The following is a 16,347-nucleotide window of genomic DNA, read 5'->3' on the forward strand; positions in this document are numbered from 1 at the left end:
CCACGGTCTCTGTGTCCCCCAATGAATATGGGCGAGAAATAGCCAATAGAAGGTCGCGATGGGGATGGACCTCCCTAGCATTGCGGGTGACGCTAGAGAGACTCATTCCCGTTGCAGCCTGCTACTGACAGCTCCCCCCGTCACCGGATGTTTTGATTCGCACGTCGGGGAGTTGCATCGGCGGCCATGCGGGGATCAGGAGTGACACGGGTGCCAGGGAGCGGGGTAAGTATAATCTATATGAGAGACCCAGGCATTGGAGCCATGTTTTATACTTTGGATAACCCCTTTAATATCCAGAGGATAGGTGATAAATGCCTATTCACTTGGGTACTGCTGCTGGGACCAAATAATTCCTAGAAAAGGTGGTCTTGTATCCCCCATTTCAATGGAGCAGCGATTGAGCATGAGCACTGCCACTCTACTCTAAGTCTATGGTAGTGATGGAGATAGCGGATCACAGTAGCATGCCTTCCGTCTTTCTGGTCAGTTATAAAAAAGTATCCTCCAGGAAGATAGCCCAAATTAGCGATAGACTTAATAAAGTTAAAGGGGTTGTCCAAAGCCCACTATGCATCACCTATCCAGACTCGGAAAAGTGTCTGATCACTTGAGTCCTACCACTGGGACCCCCAGAAATCACTAGAATGGGGGTCTCGTGCTCTATTCAAAGTCCATGGTACTGATGGAGATGGAGTACAGAAGCATGCATCCTCATCTGCTGCTCTCTTCATACGGGTGACACGGGACCCTGTTCTTGTGATGGGTGGGGGTTCTGGCAATATATGGGAATGAAAAGGAAGGATTCGTGAAGAGGCACTGCTAGATTTGATTCATCCAGCCTCATTGTGTATAACCATGCTAGGTGGATGGGGTTTCTTTCACCCGTGTATTCTTCATATTTCAGTAAAGAAGAATGTGGCCACAGCCCTTTAAGACCAGTTGCTGTACAAGGGCTTACGAATAAATAATACACAAGAGCATATGATACGGTGAGATTTACCTTTAGGGTTATTCCTGCTGATACCTTTCCTTACAATGGCCTGTCCCTCCCATAAAGCAGCCCATAAGAGGTCGTCGGGGCCGCAGCTTATCTGTATGACCTCACTAGGCGTTTCTATTTCTGACCAGGATGATCCTTCAGGATTGGCATGGCAGACATCCTCTCTGTACCAAACCTGAGGGAAAATACATAATAGTAAGTGGACATTTTAATATTTACCAAAAGAACATCAAAGTCTGGTGTTCGTATGGTCCAATAACACATCTAATAACACTGAGATCAGCGGCGCCTGAGATGGGGAGGACAGGAGCGCTTCGCTGGAAGAAGCAGGGAACAAAAGGGGCGAGTATTGCTTCTTTTTTTCATTTTTCACCATTTACAGGGGGCTTTCCAAGTTTTTATTTAACATGTGTGAAAACTGATGATTACAACTGACTAAATAATTTGTGACACGCTTGACCTTTTTCGCTGCCAAGGATTTTTGGATGTTTTACACTTTAAACATGTACAAATAAAACCTAAATTACAAAATAAAAAAATCACCCTAACCACCAGCATTATAAACTACAAAGGCACCTTCGTGAAATTATGTGTCAAAATGTAATTTTTCATAAAAATTGCATAAAAGTTTATATTAATGGTTAAAATACTTGCTCCCTAAATATTATAAATGAGGGGTCTTTTTTCTTTTTTTTTTTGAAAGAAGGAGTAACAAGAAGAGAGCTTGCTCATCTAATAACCCCTTCTGCACATCAGCATTCAGCCTTTCTGTTCTCCTGCTCCATTGGAAAGGACGGATTCAACACATAACTGAGCTGAGCAGAGCCTATGGGCCCATAGACTATAATGGGGTCCGTTAGGTTTCTGCTCAGAGGAAGATTTTTGAAGCGGAGACAAAAGTCTTGCGCGCACAACTTTTGTCTCCGCTTCAAAAATCTTCCTCTGCGCGGAAACCTAACGGACCCCATTATAGTCTATGGGGCCCGTAGATCCGTTCGGCTCAGTTATGTGCCCAATCCATCCATTCCGTTCTTCTACTCCTATAACGGAGCAGGAGAACGGAAAGGCTGAACGCTGATGTGCCTTACCAGGGTCATATAACGCACACCAAACATTTTCATTTCTCCCGCTGCTTTTCATGCTCTAATGGCTGTCCCATCTGTGTCGTCTCCAAGGGAATTTGAACTGATCTCCAGGAACCCTTGTATATCATATGGTTTAGGATATTAAATATTATGGGGGTCATTTATTAAGACCAGTGTTTTAGACGCTGGTCTTAATACCCCTTTAGCTGGCGGTGGATGCGCTGAATTTATGTAGCTGGCCTCCTCATAACTTTGGAATATCTGCCTGTCTAAATCTACACCCGTTCCTTTGCTGGCCTAGATTTAGATAATTTTATACGCCTAAAACAGGTGTAGAAAATAATAAAATGAGACGGTCAGGCCGGCCAGCCCTTTTCCCTGCCCAAGCCACCTTTTTTAGACCTGGCATGAGCGGCAGAAAAGGGGTAAAAGTCGCAGATTGCGGTGCACCACAATCTGTGACAGATATAAGCCAAAAAGTGGTGTATATCGGTTTATAAATGACCCCCTATGATTGCTGACTTGACTGCATCGTGAGGAGGTACTGAGGTGTATCGTGTCTCCTTGTCATTAATTACAAAAATATATTGGCTCTCTGTCCTGTAATATACGGGAATGTATACATTACACTCATACCTTCCCCTGCAAAGAGACTGCCCAAATAGAGAGACGTCCCACAGGTTCATCTGTGATGTCCCATCCTCCAACTGATATGTCATTGAAAGGATCTGGCAATTGTTCTTTATCAATGTGCGAGGGAATCTAAGACATGATGAAACAAAAATTATATTGTCACTGAACGTTACATATACCATCCAATACTATGATATATTCAAAAGAGAAAATACACCCTAGGGGTTCTAAATAAACGGGTGCATGCTGGACCGCCACTGCTCCATTCAAACTCCACTCTGCTGCATCCTTCACTTATAGCTTTCATTTACTGCATTCCTCACATTTTAAAACGCTCATGCAGAAGAAAAGGTACCTTTGCCCAGCTGTTTCTAGACTTGTATCTTCTGTAACGGATCCATCTTCTGCGCCGGACACAAGAATTCCACTTCTTATCCTTTGTGTATGTTGCAGGGAAATCTATACCGTAAGTCCAGCCCTTCAAGTAAAGAGACGACATAGAAATGTGTGAAGAAATGGGTACTGAGACTAGAAGATAATACAAGCACCTTACAACTGGAGGAAGGTTTTAAAGGGAACCTGTCACCTGTACTATGCTGCTGTCACTGAGGGCAGCATAGCACAGACAGAACCATTGATTTCAATGGTCTGTCACTGCTGTGATGACATTCAGTACTTTTATGGTACCGACCTGCCAGCAGATCACTACTATAAAAGTACTAAATGTTATCACAGCAGTGACAGACCACTGAAAGCAGCTGACAAGTTCCCTTTAAATGGTGGTTGCTAATAACTGGAGAACGTTCAGCAAGTTCCTCTTAAGAGTGACAGACATTAAAAGATGTGCCAAAGACTTTTTCTTAGATGAAATAGACTAACAGATATTACCAGAGGTTATCTATGGGCTAGAAGACCTTACCAGAGGATCTCTATAGATCTGTGATGGCTAACCTCCAGCACTCCAGCCGTGGGAAAACTACAACTCCCAAGATGCATACTTGCTTGGCTGTTCTCAAAACTCCATAGAAATGAATGGAGCATGCTGGGAGTCGTAGTTTCACCACAGCTGGAGTGCCGGAGGTTAGCCATCAATGCTATAGATTATCAGTTATATGTAAAGACTAGCAGACCTTACCAGAGGTTCTCTATACAGGAGCAGATGTTACAAGAGGTTCTCTATGGACTGGAAGCCCATACCAGAGGATCTCTATAGATTATCAGTTATCTGTAAAGACTAGAACACCTTACAAGAGGTTCTATATACACTAGCAGACCTCACAAGAAGTTCTCTATGGACTTGCAGAACTTACATGATGTTCTCTATAGACTAGCCAATCTTACAAAAGGTTCTGTGTGAAGTAACAACCCTTACAATAAGTTCTCTATGGACTGGAAGACCATACAAAAGGATCTCTATAGATTATCTGTTTTCTGTAAAGACTAGCAGACTTTACATGAGGTTTTCCATGAACTAGCAGACCTTACCAGAAGTTCTCTATACTCTAGCAGATCTTACAAGAGGTTCTATATACACTAGCAGTCCTCACAATAGGTTTTCTATGGACTAGAATACCTTACCAGAGGATCTCTATAGATCTCTATATAGTTATCTGTAAAAAGTAGCAGACCTTACAAGAGGTTCTATATAGACTAGCAAACCTCACAAGAAATTATCTATGGACTTGTAGCAAGAGGTCCTCTATTGACTTGCACACCTTACAAGAAGTCCTCTATGGACTTGCACACCTTACAAGAAGTCCTCTATGGACTTGCACACCTTACAAGAAGTCCTCTATTGACTTGCACACCTTACAAGAAGTCCTCTATGGACTTGCACACCTTACAAGAAGTCCTCTATGGACTTGCACACCTTACAAGAAGTCCTCTATGGACTTGCACACCTTACAAGAAGTCCTCTATGGACTTGCACACCTTACAAGAAGTCCTCTATGGACTTGCACACCTTACAAGAAGTCCTCTATGGACTTGCACACCTTACAAGAAGTCCTCTATGGACTTGCACACCTTACAAGAAGTCCTCTATGGACTTGCACACCTTACAAGAAGTCCTCTATGGACTTGCACACCTTACAAGAAGTCCTCTATGGACTTGCACACCTTACAAGAAGTCCTCTATGGACTTGCACACCTTACAAGAAGTCCTCTATGGATTTTCACACCTTACAAGAAGTTCTCTATGGATTTTCACACCTTACAAGAAGTTCTCTATGGACTAGTAGCCCTTACAAGAGGTTCTTGATGGACTATCAGACCTTATGAGACGTTCTCTATAGAACAGTAGGGGTTCTCCCCACACTACATAACATTACAAGAAGAGGTATATCATAATTTTTACCTCCAAACCAACAGAGAAAACTGCATTGTGTACTGTCTATTGTGTTTATGATGTGACTGCTGTCTACAAATGGTCCATGGGTTACTTACCCCTTTCTCTGTGGGTTCTCCTCCTATGTTCTCATCCACATACCAATCTGACTCCCACTCCCAGTGTGATGAGGGTAGATTAAAGCTGTCCAGAGGTTGGTGTTTCAGACCGGTGACGTCACTCCACTGCCAGCGGTCACTGGGCAGAAGCCTGTCACAAAACCCGTCCACTGGATTCCAGCGCTGAGAGCACAGACAGAAGCTGAAGTTAATGAATAAATCCAATACGTGACAGTAATACGGTGTATACCATACATCTTCAGGGAGGTGATCCCATCATGTAGAGGACCATCGTTTCATAGGCCAGTTTTTCTGCAGTGTGATTTCTAGTACTCTTTGCTGGGGTTTAGTCAATCTGTCCTCATTAAAGCAAAAAAACAGTGCCCCCTACTGCGCAATAAACAAGCCTTTGTAAAGCTTTCTAATAATACTATTTCAAATTAAATACAATATAGCAGGAAACTGGAAAAAAAAACTCCAAATGGGGTGGAATAAAAAAAAAAACGCAATACCGCCACAGTTTTATGGGTTTCGTTTTTATGGCGTTCCCTATGCAGTAAAAATGACATTTCAACCTTATTCTCCTGGTCAGTAAGATTACAACAATACCACGTTTATATAATTTTTTTTTTGTTTTAATACTAAAAAAATAACTTTGAAAAAAACAGATTTTTTTTCTTTGCATAGCTATAGGCTGACCCCAGTGAGGGTTCATGTACCATATACCAATACCATTCTGGAATGTGTATGATTTTTTCTGGGAGGTGAAGTAACGATAAAAAATGTGAATCGGCCATTTAGATTTTTTTTTCCTGTTACGGTGCTTGCTGGACAGGATAAATACGTTTATATTTTAATCGTTTGGGCATTTTGGGACATGGCAATACCAATGAGCTTTACATTTCTTATTATTTAATTAGATTTTTAATATGGGGAGATTTTTTTACTATATATATATATTTTTTTTTTTTTTACACTTTTTTAAAGTCCCTCTAGAGGACGCGAACTTGTGGTCATCTGATCGCTTCTCCCATAGACTGCAATGAATTACCATTGAGGTCTATGGGTGATTCAGTGTGTTCCTATTGAGCTCCTTCAAAGGCAGCGCTGCATAGGAACTATAGCTGTGATAGCCTCGGACCCCTCCCAAGGCTCGAGGATATCACAGCAAATGAACGACTTTCCCGATCTCGGTGCAGGAGAGCCTATCGGGCACCAGGAGCACAGTGCTCCTGAGGAAAGGTCACTCAGATGCCCTCCGACACCCCGCCCTCCTTCACAATTAGCTGTATCGGCGTAGATAGGCGGCAGAACTACAAAGCACAGTCAACTTTGTAGTGGAGGGAGCTTGTTACTACAGTACTTCTCTCATTGACTTCAATGGGAGCAGTGCGGTAGTTACGAGCATCCTCCATTACCAGGTTGACTGAACTACACTCGAACAGCTGATCGTCAGGGTGTCAGATCCTGAGGATAGGTCATCACTTAGTAAAGACTGTACAGCCCCTTTAACATTCCCCTTGTCAATGGAGCAGGAACATACACAATCTGACTTTTCCCAGTCAGTGCTGGCAATGTCAGACTGTATAAGGACACATCCTATTGACCCTATTATGGTAACATCCAGTTGTCAGTTCATTTAGATATTTCCAAGAGGGATAGCAGAGGAACGGGATAATACAGAGTTGCTCCAGAATTGTTTATTTTATGGGTATTTGCTGAAAGAGACATGTCAGGAGAGCTGACCGATCCTCCTGATGTCGATCACTCTATGTGCGGAGCATGCTGGGACTTGCAGTGCTCTGCAGTGGAGCTTTGTACCTGATTTTCATATGTCTCTTCTTGATATCGGATGGGTAAATCGCTGGTATGTACGTAGACGTAGGTCTGATGGTTGCAGGCTATTCCCCAGCAGCATGCTTGAACGGCAGAAAGCCGCTTGAACTCCAGCTGTCCGTCCTTACACAGTTCCCACTGCTGTCCATCTGTGGATAGCGTGTAAACCTTGCCCCAAATATCAGACGCCCACAGTACGGTGCTTGGCATTCTCCAAATAGACCCTCTGCAGCTGTGGATGAGAACGGACAAGATAAGCAAGGCTTTCACATTCTTCTAAGCTCCTGAACTCAAACCTCCCAGCATCCCTGCTTGTTCAGTGTCTGTATCTGCATTCTGGAAATCACTATTTATACACCAAGCTCAGCACTGGAGGTGTGAGCTGCACTACTATCTTCTACGGGTCCCCGCACAGTGGACAAAAAATATGGCATCAGACCATGGGTGTAAAACTGGAAGGTGCCAGCAGAAACAATGGTGTTAGGTGTTTGCTTGAGATATTAAAGAGACTGTCCACGATTCTGGTGCAAAAAAAAAAAATTGTGAACCCCTCCCATGTATTATTATTATTGCCAAAAAGGTTAAAGGGAATCTGTCAGCAGTTTTGAACTTTAAAACTGATGAGAGCACAATATAAGTGAGCGGTACAGATTTACCTACAGTAATGGTCATGCAGGTTGCATGGCTAAGAAATCAAAACAGTTTCCTCCCCCTGAAGCTGTGACCACAACTGTCCCGAAGGCAGCCCCTTCCTGTTCAGTGTCCTGGGATCGCTTTCCAGCCTCTCTGATCGGAGTCACAGCTCTAGCGTCCAATCAAGAGATCAGTAGAGCTGTCAATCAGCAGAGGGGAGGGACTGGCCCAGGACACTGAACATGAAGGGACTGCCTCCTGGGTGATTTTAGCACCTGGAATTTTTTATTTTTTTTGGGTCATGCAAACTGTATGGCCAACACTTTAGATATGTTTCTCCCGTCACATAATCAGTGCTGTCAGCAGTTTTGATGGCTGCTCAGAGATCCTTTTTAATTTTTCTTAATTTACAGAACCCAGACACAATGACGGAGGTGCTCACTGCCGTCTGCCGAACAGCTCTCTCTGCCGAACGCCCCGCACACATGCATACTCTGCTAATCTCCCCAAGAACAAAAAGATCGGACAGTAGAAATCTATCAGCAGGATCCTTATCTCTGGAGGCCCCTATACACATTAGATGGTCGGCTGCTCCTGCTGAATTTATTCTAATGTATATGGCCAGCTTTAAAGGCTATGTACACCCTCGGGGCATTTATTTATTTTTTTTATGATTGCATTTTACTCATTTTGGGCTAAAAATCTTTTTTTCAGTTGGTCTTTATTAAAAATATTGAGCCGTTCTGTCACAAAGGTTTAACTTTTTTTCTAACTGTGTAAATGGTACTTTAACGGACAAGGATAGTACTGTTCTATTAGGGCCAGCTGTTCCATTCCGCAAAATACGAATGTGCATGAGCCCTTAAAGGGGTTATCCAATTTCTCAAACACCCCCCCCCCCCCCCCCCCATGTGCCGGGCCCCTCACAGGTAATATACTTAGCCCGCTCCCCGTGCCACTCCTGGTCCCCGCACCGTCGCTGCTGCTTCTCCCTGTACACGGATGTAACTGTGAGGGTCCCAGCACACGAGGGGGGATGGGGGGGGCAGTTTGAGACATTGGATAAACCCTTTAAGCCACATTCCTATCAGTAAGAATTGAGCTATAATTAATGGTTTATAAGATCAGAGATAAGGAGCCGTCAGCTGAGAGCAAAAATTCAGATCCTGCTACTACATAAACTCAAAGCTGTACAGAGAAAAGGGTTCGACATTTTTAGTAAGGACCAATTGAAAAAATGACTTTTAGCTCAAAATGAGTACAATGCAATAATAATAATTTTAAAAAATGCCCTCAAAAAGGTATACATACCCTTTAACTTTTTGCGTACTTTATATACGTTGCAGGGTAGGCTCCTATCTGTAATCCGAAGTATAAAAGTGCCAGGTTACATCGCAACCGGCAGCCCGTGCCGCTGCAGATCGCTGTTACCGCACTGTCACACTTTAATAGGACAGGCAGTGTAAATGTCATCACACCTGGCCCTATCAAAGTGCAGTGGGCGTGGCAGTTGCAGAGAGAGCAGAGCCTCTAGGTGTAACGGCAACGCCCCCGTTGCTCCTAGAGGCTCATTTGCATATAATAAAACATCATTTTTCTCAGTAATGCGGGCACATATGAACATGGAACCAACACAGATGCCTTCAGCTGCCAAGCGCACATGTAACAGGTCAGCCAGCTTCATAGGTACAAAACTGCTGACAGCTGCCCTCTAATAACTCTCGAAAAGGTCTTATCTGACAATGCCAATAGGCTGGTATCTATAAAACCACAAAACCACATGATGCAATACAGCAAAGTCTGACTTTTTTGTGCAGTGAAATTGCTCTTTGCCTTTACCACTAAGACTTATAAATTATAAAGGAGGCAGAATATGCGTCTGAGTAATGCATTAAGGGGGTTGTCTCACTTCAGCAAATATCATTTATTATGTAGAGAAAGTTAATACAAGGCCCTTCATAATGTATTGTGATTGTCCATATTGTTTTGTTTTTTGGTTCGATTCATTTTTCCATCACATTATACACTGCTCGTATCCATTGTTACGACCACCCTGCAATCCATCAGTGGTGGTCGTTCTTGCACACTATAGAAAAAAGCACCAACCTATGTGCGCTCCCATGGTCCCGGTCACCAGAGGGGCCGACACTTTTTCCTATAGTGTACACAAGCACGACCACCACTGATGGATTGCAGGGTGGTCCTAACCTCTGGATACGAGCAGTGTATAATGTGATGGAAAAAATGAATGAAGCCAGCAAAGGAGGCAATAGGGACAATCACAATACATTAGTAAGTGCCTTGTAGTAACTTTCGCTGCATGAAATGAGACAACCCCTTTAAGGTGCAGATGAAACAAGTGGCTTCTGGTACACTAGCGAGTTTTTAGGTAGCCGTGCCTTTGCTGATCGGGGAGGTCTGACCGCAGGGACCCCCACTGGTGAGAGGGGTGACCAAGTCCAGGCGCACTGCAGCCCCCTAGTAAATGGAGCACCTGCTGGCCAGGCCTGGGGCTGTGCAAGGAAACATTTAGGCAAAGCCAAAACGCTGCAGCCCCTTCATTTTAAAGAATGGTGGACCCCACCGATCAGCAATATAAATCTTGTTGGTAAAAAAATAAAATTAATATCATATTTCGAAAAAAGATTTGATGAAAGATCATAAGTCCGGAGCATTGCTGAGGTCTGACTGCTGCAGCAAACATGGATGTAGCAGATGTGGAAATACCCTCAGAACTTCCTCCTTCTTCTGGTTGAGTCCATGAAATCCGGACATTACAGAGAGCCAGGTTTTTCTCCGGGATCAGGGTCCACAGCGTGGCTTCTCTCGCTCTGATTGGTGGGTAGACCTCTCCCTGTCCAGTTGTGCTCCCAGCCTCCCCGCTGTGTACGGAGCTACATACAGCATGGACCGCTCACCTGAAGGGCGTTGTAGTGTCCTGCAGACCCTGAGCTTCTCTGTACAAGAGGAGAAGCAGAGGGACTCCGGACCCTTCATGCTCCAGATCTATGGGGGTCTCAGAGGTCAGACCCTACTGATCATAAAGCTATTCAGTATCCTAGTGATATGTCACAACAGCACAAATTGTGAACAGTGACACCCCTTTAAATAACAACTAAAGGGGTTAAAGAGGTTGTCCCACAAAAAAAAAAAATATTATATATATATACAGTGGGATGCCAAAGTTTGGGCAACCTTGTTAATCGTCATGATTTTCCTGTATAAATCGTTGGTTGTTACGATAAAAAATATCAGTTAAATATATCATATAGGAGACACACACAGTGATATTTGAGAAGTGAAATGAAGTTTATTGGATTTACAGAAAGGTGTGCTATAATTGTTTAAACAAAATTAGGCAGGTGCATAAATTTGGGCACCACAAAAAAAGAAATTAAATCAATATTTGGTAGATCCTCCTTTTGCAGAAATTACAGCCTCTAAACGCTTCCTGTAGGTTCCAATGAGAGTCTGGATTCTGGTTGAAGGTATTTTGGACCATTCCTCTTTACAAAACATCTTTAGTTCATTCAGGTTTGATGGCTTCCGAGCATGGACAGCTCTCTTTAAGTCACACCACAGATTTTCAATTATATTCAGGTCTGGGGACTGGGATGGCCATTCCAGAACGTTGTACTTGTTCCTCTGCATAAATGCCTTAGTGGATTTTGAGCAGTGTTTAGGGTCGTTGTCTTGTAGAAAGATCCAGCCCCGGCGCAGCTTCAGCTTTGTCACTGATTCCTGGACATTGGTCTCCAGAATCTGCTGATACTGAGTGGAATCCATGCGTCCCTCAACTTTGACAAGATTCCCAGTCCCTGCACTGGCCACACAGCCCCACAGCATGATGGAACCACCACCATATTTTACTGTAGGTAGCAGGTGTTTTTCTTGGAATGCTGTGTTCATTTTCCTCCATGCAGAACGCCCCTTGTTATGGCCAAATAACTCAATTTTAGTTTCATCAGTCCACAGCACCTTATTCCAAAATGAAGCTGGCTTGACCAAATGTGCTTTAGCCCACCTCAAGCGGCACTTTTTGTGCTGTGGGCGGAGAAAAGGCTTCCTCTGCATCACTCTCGCATACAGCATCTCCTTGTGTAAAGTGCGCCAAATGGTTGAACGAAGCACTGTGACTCCATCTGCAGCAAGATGATGTTGTAGGTCTTTGGTGCTGGTCTGTGGGTTGACTCTGACTGTTCTCACCATTCGTCGCTTCTGTCTATCCGCTGAAATCTCTGAGACAGCTTTCTGTATCCTTCCCCTAAACCATGATGGTGAACAATCTTTGTCTTCAGGTCATTTGAGAGTTGTTTTGAGACCCCCATGTTGCTACTCTTCAGAGAAAATTAAAAGAGGAGGGAAACTTACAATTGACCCCCTTAAATACTCTTTCTCATAATTGGATTCACCTGTGTATGTAGGTCAGGGGTCACTGAGCTTACCAAGCCAATTTGAGTTCCAATAATTAGTTCTAAAGGTTTTGGGATCAATAAAATGACAACATTGCCCAAATTTATGCACCTGCCAAATTTTGTTTAAACAATTATAGCACACTTTCTGTAAATCCAATAAACTTCATTTCACTTCTCAAATATCACTGTGTGTGTCTCCTATATGATATATTTAACTGGCATTTTTTATCGCAACAACCAACGATTTATACAGGAAAATCATGACGATTAACAAGGTTGCCCAAACTTTCGCATCCCACTGTATATATGGTATATATTCAACATTTTTCACAGCAGCGCCTGGATCTGAATACTTTTGTAATTGCATGTAATTAAAAATTTGGCATAGCTACTGAGGTATTCAATAAAATCTGTCTGTATAGCGCCACCTGCTGTTTGATTTTTTTCTTATTCCTCTGACCTCCCAGCTGAGGTGGTCGCAGATGCTCAGTTCTATTCTTCAACTGCCACCAGCCGTATCAACTGTTGTGACGGTTACAGGGAGAGAGCGTCAGCAGAAAGGACGCACCCCCTTGACCAGTGATAAGAAGAGAGCTGCAGTAGAAAGGACACCACCAACCCCGAGCTGTGATCGGGAAAGAGCTGCAGAAGAAAGGACATCCCGTGAGCTGTGAGAAAGGTGCAGCAGAAAGGACACGGCCTGAGAATTGAGACGCCCCCTGACCTGCCAGCCGGAAATACGTCTAGCAGAGCAATTACAGCCATGAATGGAGGGATCTCTGGATCCATGTGAGGTACAGGGCTGGTTCTCGCTCTGTTTGAAAGAGGTGGTCATGGACTGTATGATCTCAAATTTATAGATTTTACATAAATCATGTGATAACCTCATTAATATTCCACACGTCAGGCTGTAACATGATGAGATGTATTAAAGTGTCAGGACTGTCAGCTTTCATACCACATAACAAAGACTGCGGGCACATCGGTCACGGTGGCTGCAACATTACCCCGAGGAGTATCCCACGTGTACTGGAGCAGAATTACCCGGAGGCAGCGGGAAGGCTCCTCTTACATAAGAGCTGAGGACAGCGCGCTGACATCACTTCTCGTCTGCCCTCTACACTGTATGTATTATAAGAAACTGATGGACAGGGCCCGGGGAGAGGTCTATGCAGGAACCTGGCCCTGTCCATCAGAGTGGAAGGGGCTGACAGAGGAAGTAGAAGGTACTTTCACACTTGCAGCAGAGGATTCCGGCAATCTGGACGCAAACTGATAAATGCATTGAAATACCGGATCCGTCTCTCCGGTGTCATCTGGAAAAATGGATTCGGTATTATTATTTTTTTTGCATTTTTAAAAGGTCTGCGCATGCGCAGACCGGAAAGCCGGATCCGTTTTGCCGGAACATTTAATGCCGGATCCGGCACTAATACACTTCAATGGAAATGAATGCCGGATCCGGCAGGTGTTCAGGATTTTTGGCCGGAGAGAAAACTGCAGCATGCTGCAGTATTATCTCCGGCCAAAAAACGTAAGAGGGACTGAACTGATGCATCTGAACGGATTGCTCTCCATTCAGAATGCATTAGGATAAAACTGATCAGTTCTTTTCCGGTATTGAACTCCTGTGACGGAACTCAACACCGGAAAACAAAAACGTTAGTGCGAAAGTACCCTGAGAAGAGTCCTGGTTATTCCTAATCTCCTGCTGATGACTGACCGTCTTCTTCCTAGTTTTCTCCCTTTCTCTCTAGGAGAGAACTGCCAATCAGCAGATGGGCGAGAGAGCAGGAGATTAGGAATAACCAGGACTCTTCTCAGGTAGATTGGACTCTTCTCAAGCCCTGGGCTGCAATGGTTATGATGCTGGTTCTCGGCAACCACTTACATTTTAGCTGATGAGTGACACACCGCTGACATCAGCATTCCTGTCACTAATTTATGCTGCCCTCAGTGGGGTCAGCATAACGTTGATGACGGGTTCCCTTTAAGTTTGCGCTGCGTGAATACACTCCTCAAACAAGATCTGATTAGTGTTGAGCGAACTTGTGTTTTAAGTCCGGCGTACAAGGTTCAGGTTATGGAAGAATTCCGTTATGGATTCCACTACCACGGACCATGACGGCATGCACCACGGAAGCCTATAAGAGGCATTCCGTCATAATAGAAGTGGCCAGCAGAGACTTCTATTATGACGGAATGCGTCGCTCAACACTAGATCTGATCACAACCCCCCTCAGACTGGGAAATCCGCGCCGTACTTTATACGACGCGCTTTTCTTCACGCATGGTTTTATAAAACGTGTTGAAAAAGTAAAAAAAAAAAAAAGGAAGCAAGACCCTTCGTGGCCAGCGGCTGCCCACGCACAGATTAGCACCGCTGAAGGGGTCAAGCTTCAGATTTCGGTCATGTGAACATACCCGCAGACTACAGTACAGGCCTCTATCAGTCCGCCATACGCTGTACGTCCGTGTGTGTTTTGCGGATCCACGGATCCGTGAATCCGCAAAACACGGACATCGGCGATGTGCGTTCCGCATTTTGGACAAGTGCGTTCCGCATTGCGGACAAGAATAGGACATGTTCTATTTTTTTCGGGATCGGAATTGCGGACCCGGAAGTGTGGATCCGCAATTCCGGATCCGGGCAGCACATCGTGCTGCCCCATAGAAATTAATGGGTCCACAATTCCTTACCGCAAAATGCGGAACGAAATTGCGGACGTGTGAATAGACCCTTACAGCGTGCACATGATGGCGGTACAGTCCTGGCGGTCTCTCATCTCCCCCCAACCAACCATATGACACACACACAAAAAAACTACACAGCCCTCAAAAAGTTGTGTTGGTAATTACCCCGAGCTGCCAGATGGGGCGCTATAACCTAGGCGTAAACACTGGCCATATGGACTGGCAGAGCGCATCCTCATTAACCCTTCCCGTCCCAAGGTACTCCACCATTAACCGAGTAGGAGGTGGGATTAAACACCAGATAGAAATAAAAAAAAGGCCGTACGGCGGCGGAGATGACCGTGACCGGTGGACCGCTGCTTACCTTGCCGTCCCGGGCTGAACTGACACGTAGGAGCGGCGCCCTGGTCACACACATTGGAGATGTTGACACAGTGCAGCCATTGCTCTGCAGTTTCCCCCCTCCCTGGAGCAGACTGGGAGGGGGGCGGGATAATTCCGTGCAGTGCGCTCTGCTATTGGCTGCTTCCCAGTCAGACTGCGCTGTGATTGGCTGGAAGGAGGTCCACGTCAAATTAGATGACAAACACAGGGGCACAAGCTTATTGTTGTCTGAGGAGATGGCAGCAGCAGTGTAGGCAGAGGGGCGGGCGGGAGGACAGGGCTCTGCCGTCCGCTCTGTTCTCTGTCTGTTCACAGTAGTGTTACTCCTGTCGCATGACTATAGGAAGTGTCCCAAAAAATATGGTGGAAATATAATAAACTGCACAGGTGGAGCGACAAAACTGGTGCAGAGTGTTGGCGTTGCCCATAGCAACCAATCAGAAGGCTCCTTTCATTTTCCAAAGGGCTATCGAATAACGAGAGCCGGAATCTGATTGGTCGCTATTGCCAATATCCTATGGACTAGAAAAACAGGTGGTGACCTCTAAAATTCCTATGGAGAACCATGTTAAAGGGTTAGCCGCAAACATTTATAACCTACCCTCCTTGGGGGTCTGATTGTTGGCACCATGGCCGATAACAGGGTAGTGTGCATGCTTTAGCACCTCTCCACTCACTGCTCAGCAGTCCATAGACAGTGAATGGAAGGGTGGTTACCGTATGCACACTACAACGCCATTCACAAAGTGGGCTAGGCCATCACAAAGCGATAGTGTATCCCACCAATGCGGTCACAGTATGAGATAGGATTAACTCTTTAAAGGGGGGGTTTCAAGGAATAGATCAGCATGGCTGCTTTCTTACAGAAACAGCACCACAGTCGCCCTCAGGTTGCGTCTGGTATTACAGTTCAGCCTCTTACATTTCAGTGGAGCAGAGCCTGCAATACCAGACAGGTGTGCCGCTGCTTCTGGAAGTAGGCGGCCATGTTTTCCTTATTCCGGACAACTCCTTTAAGGGGCGTATTCTGTGCTCAGGCGTGGAACATTCACAGGATATGCCATAAATGTCTGATAGAGGTGGACCCACCTATGTGGAGAGCAGGGACCCCCCCCCCCCCCCCCTTGACCCGTCTGTTAACGTAACACCTCTAGAAGTAGGTAGAGAGCTCCGCACACGTGGCCACCTCTCCATCTGCCTGAATGTTATGGCTGGCTTC

At 44.9% G+C, this 16,347-nt stretch overlaps 1 protein-coding gene across 1 annotated transcript in view; it reads right to left on the reverse strand.

Annotated features, from left to right (window-relative positions):
- TECPR1 (tectonin beta-propeller repeat containing 1) overlaps positions 1-15,227 on the reverse strand; it is a 102,664-nt gene extending 87,437 nt beyond the window's left edge. Inside the window, exons 1-6 of the mRNA XM_040441831.1 lie at positions 15,109-15,227; positions 6,988-7,234; positions 5,167-5,349; positions 3,077-3,199; positions 2,725-2,850; positions 1,004-1,178 (exon numbers count right to left, since the gene is read on the reverse strand). Of these exons, the coding sequence (XP_040297765.1) occupies positions 1,004-1,178; positions 2,725-2,850; positions 3,077-3,199; positions 5,167-5,349; positions 6,988-7,212 (832 nt within the window). The 5' untranslated portion in view covers positions 7,213-7,234; positions 15,109-15,227. The remainder of the gene's footprint in view (positions 1-1,003; positions 1,179-2,724; positions 2,851-3,076; positions 3,200-5,166; positions 5,350-6,987; positions 7,235-15,108) is intronic.
- Between the last annotated feature and the right edge of the window lie 1,120 nt (positions 15,228-16,347).

Source organism: Bufo bufo, chromosome 7 (assembly GCF_905171765.1).
Source record: "Bufo bufo chromosome 7, aBufBuf1.1, whole genome shotgun sequence".
Lineage (NCBI taxonomy): Eukaryota > Metazoa > Chordata > Amphibia > Anura > Bufonidae > Bufo > Bufo bufo.